The sequence below is a fragment of the Gracilinanus agilis genome, chromosome 2 (genome assembly GCF_016433145.1).
Source record: "Gracilinanus agilis isolate LMUSP501 chromosome 2, AgileGrace, whole genome shotgun sequence".
Classification (NCBI taxonomy): domain Eukaryota; kingdom Metazoa; phylum Chordata; class Mammalia; order Didelphimorphia; family Didelphidae; genus Gracilinanus; species Gracilinanus agilis.
In genome coordinates, this window is record NC_058131.1 from 438882734 (window position 1) to 438890542 (window position 7809).

The window sequence follows — 7809 nt, forward strand, 5'->3', positions numbered from 1 at the left end:
AGGGGACCATTCTGGGAGAGAGAGTAATTATACTACTAGGCAAACATCACCTGGGGCGGATGAGGAAGGCTGTTGTTAGAAGGCTCTACCTTTCTAGCCGTGCTCAAGCTGCTAAGTGTGGGAGCTGCTATAGAAGCGCAACGGATTGGAGAGAACCCCCCCCCACCCCCTGCCCCCGCCAAACTCCAGTGCACTCCGCAGCCCAGTCTGACTGCTACCTTATAGTAGACACCGTTTCCCTCAGTCCGCACTTCCGTGCAACCTCTTTTCCAACACAGCAGCATAGGTCAGGGTTTGCTAAGGAACATCATCCCCAAACACAAAAACATGCGGATAACTGAGAACAAGGTCTGTACCTCTTAATAAAGCACCTGCTCTGTAATACTCCTAATTTCCCTCCCACTTCCCCTCATATTGATAAGCTATTAGAGACGAGCATGTGGATCCTGTGCACCCCATTTTACCCTAAGGCACCCTGATCTGTCCTGCTTCTCCCCTTGCTCTGCAGATGCCTGGCATCATGGTGATCTTGGCGTGGTGTTTCCTACAAGTGGACAGCCGGCACGCGGAGGTGTTCAATGGCCACAACAATGGCAATTTCTTAGACAGTGACAGATGGCTGAGTACAGTCTCCCAGTACGACAGGGACAAGTACTGGAACAGATTCCGGGATGTGAGTGTCATACTCTAGTCATAGATACTGGAGGATGAAGGGGTGGTTTCCTTTAGAGTGGGAAGGGAGATACAGACTTATGTGAATTCACTTATCTGAAGAGATGTGTTTGTGGGGGATAGGGTGGTGGAGGGTGGGGCAGAATTTTGGGTTTATTGTGGATTATTCATTGCAGACAAAATTGTCACACCCCCAGGGCCCTTGGTGTTGGTGGCAATAGAGGGCTGGATGACATTCAGTGATTGTATTTTTGTTGGAGGCTAACTTTGGAAAGAACTTTGTTAGCTTGCTATTCCTCTAGATATCAATTGTCCAAATGTGCAGGAATCGCAGAGGGATGATTGGACTTGTGGTTGGGGGTGGGGAGGACTGGGTACTTTGCAATAACAACAACAACAACAACAACAATTGAAGAGCAACTTAGCTTTAAGCTCAGTAAGTCTTCTGACATTGATGGATCATTTTGGGAAGCAGTAGAAAGAGGAAGGCTTCATTCACTGAGGGTGATATATAATGCCTATTACATGGGTTATAACATAAGAGGACTACTGTTGATTCTTCAGGGAGAGTGAGTCCTGTTCATTTATATAGCAAACTAGATGTTATGGCATGTTTCAAGGAGGCCCACTTGCTTGGAGATTGGGAACAGAATCTATCACCAGGAAGTAGGGCTTTGAGCTTCCTTTCTCTTTTCTATAGCCAGAGATGGAAGCAGCAGTTCATAGCATTGCTTTTACTGAGAAGGGACAAGGTGTGTGTGTGTGGGTCATCTCAAAGCCTGTTATTCTCACATGAAAGAGACTTGGGTAAGATGACTTGTAATTAGAACAAAAGGAGGTTCATTGAGTTGGTGATTCCTGTAATGTGAGAAGAAATGAACAGAGAAAATACTTGCATACAGGGATGCGAGAAATATACTTGGTTTTTCTGTGACACGGAGGACAGATTGTTGGAACTGTGGCAAATGCTCCCCTGTCCATCTCAAGAATGTGGAAGGGAAGCTGTCCAACTAGCTTCTCATTGATTCTGGCTCTTTCTGCAGTTTATTCTTTCTGTTGATTGTCTTGTTGGCCAGTTTGTAACAACTGAATCCTTTTTAAATGGGAAGGGCATATTACTGGTGCTGTTGACATCATGCTGTGGAAGGGGTAAGGTGATGGTGGTGGGTACTTTATTGCCCAAACACTAAGGACTAACAAACTTAAGAGACATTGAATTAACTTGTTATTAATTCAAGTTATTAGAAATTCTAAAATAGGTTCCTTTGCCTTGATCACATTAGACTTCTTTATAATGAGAGATTTCTCATCTCCAACATGACCAGAATTTTGGGGAGAGAAAAAGAGAGAGAGAGAGAGAGAGAGAGAGAGAGAGAGAGAGGTGTTTACCTAGATTGGCATTTCCCAATTAAAGGGCAGGTTCTCATGGCATCTTTTATTTATTATTTTTTTAATTTTTAATTTTTTATAATATTTTGCCATGATTACATGATTCATGTTCAACCTCCCCCCCCCTTAGCGGACCACAATTCCACTGGGTTTTACATGTTACATTGATCAAGACCTAATTCCATATTATCGAAAGTTGCACTGGGGTGGTTGAGTTTAGAGTCTACATCCCAAATCATATCCCCATCAACCCATGTGTTTAAGCAGTTGTTTTTCTTCTGTGTTACTACTTCCACAGTTCTTTTCCTGGATGTGAATAGCGTTCTTTCTCTTAAATCCCTCAGAATTGTTCTGGATTATTGCATTGCTGTTAGTAGAGAAGTTCATGGCATCTTTTAAAGACAGTTTACTCAAATTTTCCACTCACTTTGTTGGTTCCTGGCATGACCCAGGGTACTAGTCAAATCCAATTCAAATCCTGCCCTTCGATGTCTTTTTCCAGAGGATCTTTGGCTAAAACCAATAAGTGTCCTTAATGATCACAAGCCACCAACTTTAATTAGGAACTTTCATCTGTTTCAAGGTAGATGGATGAGATTTCCATGGAATAAAATTTTCCAAGGGGAATGATAGTCTCAATTATGCATGCCCTGCATTTCATATGCTAATCCTTGTTGTTCACTTCCTTTTCACTCAAAAAAAAATTAAGAGGTCATATGGTTCAGACATTCATTTTTCAGAGGACACTAAGGGACAGAGAAGGTAAATGATTTTCCCAAGATCAAGTAAAGTAGCACAGCTAGGATTCAAATCCAGGTTGTTTGACTCTAAATCCAATTGGCTTTTAGATTACTACTCTGGCTCAACGTCCTAGTTCTGCCTTTGGGTGGGTAGGCATTGTATTAGGATCCAAATTTCTTGTTTTGCATTTATTTACCAAATGAAGTTAAAAAGGAACTTAAAAAAGATAATTGGCTTATTGAGCATAAAAATGGGTAAGAAGGATAAATGAAAAAAATTTTTTAAAATTATTTTTTTAAAAGAAAACTCTTTAAAAACATTTCTAATTGCAGGTTGGTATAGTGAAAAGACCTAAATTTGAATTCTGGCTTTTTCATTTGCTAGTTGTAGAACCTCCAGTATTTCACTTTACCTCATTAAGTCTTAATTTCCTTATCTGTCAGATGGTGATAATTTTTTCACTACATACCTCATATGAACTACAATTTAATCATTGTTATTGTATGATTAGAGTATTAAAGGTCTTCTATTCTTCTATATGTGAGTGCTATGACCACTGAACTTTTGAGTTGTTTTAACTAGTTCTGTAATTTGCCTACAATTAAAAGGTTCCCAGTGCTAAATTTGGCCTGGGGGACTGATTTTTGGTTTCTCTTGATTCTCTAGATCCCCAGGCCCTTTCTTGAGGATGAAAAAGAGAGCAGTTTTTTGTTTTTTTTCTCAAATTCCTATCCTTAGAAAGTCAAGAAATAATAACGTTCAGGTATACTGTATCCTAGTATTCTCTCTTCCAAGGAAGGAGCCTTAGGAATTAAGGTGATCTTTGAAGTGCTGAAATGAGAGCCATATGATAGGCTAGACCAGAGGTATCAAATGTAAGGCCTGATGAATCAGACTAAAATATAAATGAAACATATTTAATAAAATAAATAAAAATACAACAAAACTTACAATTTCATTTTCAAATTGTCAATATGCTGCCTTCAGGCTTCCTTATGTACCAATTAGAAGCCCTGTTTCTATTCGAGTCTGATATTACTAGTCTAGAGTTTTATTTTTGGACTAATGCACTGTGTACATAGTAGGTGCTTGATAAATGTTTTTTAACTAGATTTTGCTCAAAACTCAAGTCTTTGAGCTACTCCAATAGTTTTATTTTTAATTTTAAACTCCAAGAAAAATGTTTAGTTATAATAATAATAATGATGATGACTAACATTTATGTAGCCCCTCCTATATACTGTGTCTTACAATTATTATCTCATTTGATTCTTCTAACAATTGTGGGAGGGTGGTGCTATTATTGTACATGTTTTACAGTTGAGGAAACTGAGGCAAATAAAGGTGAAATAACTTGCCCAGAGTCACACAGCTAGTAAGTGTCAGAGGCTGGATTTGAACTTAAGACTTCCAGACTCCAGGCCAGCACCCTATCTACTGTATCACAACTCCGTTTAGGTTTCCTAAATACCTAGTGGAGACAAATTATCATGCTCAGCATTTTTGTATTTGAAGACTATTACTGACTCTCCTTAGCTATTTCTGGTTGTTTTGTTATATCATTTGTTGAGTACCAATGAGAGGCATGGTGGGTAAAGAATTTGATCATGAACCTGAGCTGAGTTCTAATTTTACCAGTTCTACTGTAGACAATTCACTTAACCTCTCTGAGCCTCAATTTCTTCATCTGTAAAATGGGGATGCTACCTCTTAGAGTATTTACCTTGCCATATTGTTTTAAGGAAAGAGCTTTGTAAACCTTTAAGTTTTATGTAATTCAATTGATTTAAAATTTATTAAACTCCATAGAATTTCTATGTAGTGGTCATGGGCTGAGGATACAAAATCAAAAATGAAGATGATCCTTGTACTCATGGAGCTTATGGTCTATATAATATTTTATATAAATGTGAACCATTATATGAAAGGGTCAGAAAAGTCTGAGTCCTTGCCCTTTAGGAATTTACAGTGTAGATGGGGGAAGAGATGAAACCGTTGGTCGAGGCTCTATGAAATGGATGGCTAACAATTCATTACAGTAGTATTACTTCTACCAAAGTAGTACATGATTAATTATATCAGATATCTGGTACAGACAATAAATGTTATAGAAGCAATTGGGACTAGCTTTTCTGGCTTCACAAAATAATAATTTAAATAATATGGTTGATGTTAACTCTACCTTGAATCTATTAAGGCTAATTCAGATACCAGCATCATACCAGATACTGAGGAAGCATCATTTGTTTGGTCAAAGGAAGCCTGGTCTTTTCGTTAACCTAGGTGTCTTCTAGTAAATCTTTGGACTTTTTCCCACTCAGGCATTTGTCAGACATAGTACAAGGGTATATTAGAAATACATGAAGGAACTTTTTGTCTTCAGATGGGCTTTTATTTTCATGTTCCCTTCATTCTGACTGGCCTTAGGATCTCAGGTTTAAAGGTGTGAGGGACCTTGGAGGTCATTCAGTTCTTTTTTTTCTTTTTTTTTTAAAACATTTATTAATATTTATTTTTTAGAAAAGTTAACATGGTTACATGATTCATGCTCTTACTTTCCCCTTCACCCCCCAGATTCTCCCCCCCCGCCCATGGCTGATGCGTATTTCCACTGGTTTTAACATGTGTCATTGATCAAGACCTATTTCCAAATTGTTGATAGTTGCATTGGTGTGGTAGTTTCGAGTCTACATCCCCAATCATGTCTGCCTCAACCCATGTGTTCAAGCAGTTGTTTTTCTTCTGTTTCCACTCCTGTAGTTCTTCCTCTGAATGTGGGTAGCGTTCTTTTCCATAAATCCCTCAGAATTGTCCTGGGTCATTGCATTGCTGCTAGTACAGAAGTTCATTAAATTCTATTTTACCACAGTGTATTGGTCTCTGTGTACAGTGTTCTTCTGGGTCTGCTCCTTTCACTCTGCATCAATTCCTGGAGGTCTTTCCAGTTCACTTGGAATTCCTCCAGTTTATTATTCCTTTGAGCCAACCTCTTCTTTTTATGGATGAGAAAAACAGAACTGCATCAATTGGCGTGTCTTGTCCAACATCACATAAATAATAAGAAATAGACAAGAACTTGAATATAGGTCCTTTGACTCCAAATCCAGCATTTTTTCTACTGCACCACATAGTGGTGCCTTTAGTAAGGTCAGGAGAATCACTTTGCCATCAGTCTAGGCAAAACTTAATTAAAAAGGAATTAAAAAGGAAAAATATGAGGGAAGAAAAAGACATATGTTTGAAGTAATTCGTTGTTTTAGATTACCCATATTCTTGCTTCTGTCCATTAGTCCAGATAATCAAAAGTTATCTGGCTTCTGACTGAATCCTTTTCTATGAAACTGGAAATCTTTTCACAGGCACCTTAGGACATCAATTTTGAAACATGTGAAGGTTAAATGAATTGAATCTGGAAGAAGCTTCCTAGAATTCTTCTTGCTATGGGGGTGAGAGATCAAGGCTCATCTTCCTTCCATTGATAAACTCCTGATTTTATGAAAATGTTACTCTTGATTAGACTAAACATGAATGGCATGTGCTTTCTTCTGCACACATTCAAAAGGCCCTAACATTTAACTCCAGGATAATTACCTTTAAAGGCTCAAAGACTCAGAAACATGGGACTTGCTTATGAGTGACCTAGATTTGTAATTCTAAAGAGGCCATATGAACTGGCTGGGCCCCATTCCTCATCCCACAGGCTGTGTAGGATTAGTCCATCTCAGCAGTAGTTGATCTGGAGTGACTGTGAGGAGTCTGAATTGCTCATTTCATCTCAGTATCTCAGCTGTAATGAATTTCAAGGGCAAGAATGGTTTACTGATTAAATAGTGGTTCCATTGAGGCAGTGACAAAGGACACGGTAAGGCTTAGTGGATCAGTCATTAATCTGTCACTACTGAAATTTAGCTTGTAGTCTAGAATAGCAGAAAATCATTTTGATTAAACAGGTGCAAGGCAACTTAAAAGAATTTTGTGATCTTAACTCTCCTTAATGAACCCACTATTTTCAATCTCCTCTACTAGATGACCATTGATAATAACAATTATTTTAACAAAACTGTTATTTAAGACCTTAGAGTTGACAGGCCCTGAAGCCATCCTTTTTTTTTTAAATTTTAAACATTTATTAATATTAATTTTTAACATGATTACATGATTCATGCTCCCACTTTCCCCTTCACCTCCCTGCACTCCCCCCACCCATGGCTGACACACATTTCCACTGGTTTTGTCATGTGTCCTTGATCAAGACCTATTTCCAAATTGTTGCTAATTGCATTGGTGTCGTAGTTTCGAGTCTACATCCCCAATCATGTCCACCCCGACACCTGCGTTCAAGCAGTTGTTGTTTTCCTTATACGTTTCCTCTCCTGCAGTCCTTCCTCTGAATGTGGGTAGCGTTCATTACCATAAATCCCTCAGAGCTGTCCTGTGTCATTGCATTGCTGCTGGTACAGAAGTCCATTACATTCGATTTTACCACAGTATATCAGTCTCCGTGTACAGTGTTCTTCTGGCTTTGCTCCTTTCACTCTGCATCAGTTCCTGGAGGTCTTTCCAGTTCACCTAGAACTTCTCCAGCTTGTTATTCCTTTTAGCACAATAGTATTCCATCACAAGCATATACCATAATTTGTTCAGCCATTCCCCAATTGAAGGACATACCCTCCTTTTCCAGTTTTTTGCCGCCACAAAGAGCGCAGCTATAAATATTTTCATACAAGTCTGTTTATCTATGATCTCTTTGGGGTACAAATCCAACAATGGTATGGCTGGATCAAAGGGCAGGCATTCTTTTATAGCCCTTTGAGCATAGATCCATACTGCCAGCCAGAATGGTGGGATCAGCTCACAACTCCACCAGCAATGCATTCATGTCCCAATTTTGCCACATCCCCTCCAAAATTCATTACTCTCCCCTTCTTTCATTTTAGCCAATCTGCTAGGTGTGAGGTGATACCTCAGAGTTGTTTTGATTTGCATTTCTCTAATTATTAGAGATTT

At 38.8% G+C, this 7809-nt stretch overlaps 1 protein-coding gene across 1 annotated transcript in view; it reads left to right on the plus strand.

The window, feature by feature from the left end:
- The first annotated feature begins 520 nt into the window (after nucleotides 1-520).
- SPOCK1 (SPARC (osteonectin), cwcv and kazal like domains proteoglycan 1) overlaps nucleotides 521-7809 on the plus strand; it is a 794690-nt gene continuing 787401 nt past the window's right edge. The window contains exon 1 of the mRNA XM_044659936.1: nucleotides 521-673. Within this exon, the coding sequence (XP_044515871.1) occupies nucleotides 521-673 (153 nt within the window). The remainder of the gene's footprint in view (nucleotides 674-7809) is intronic.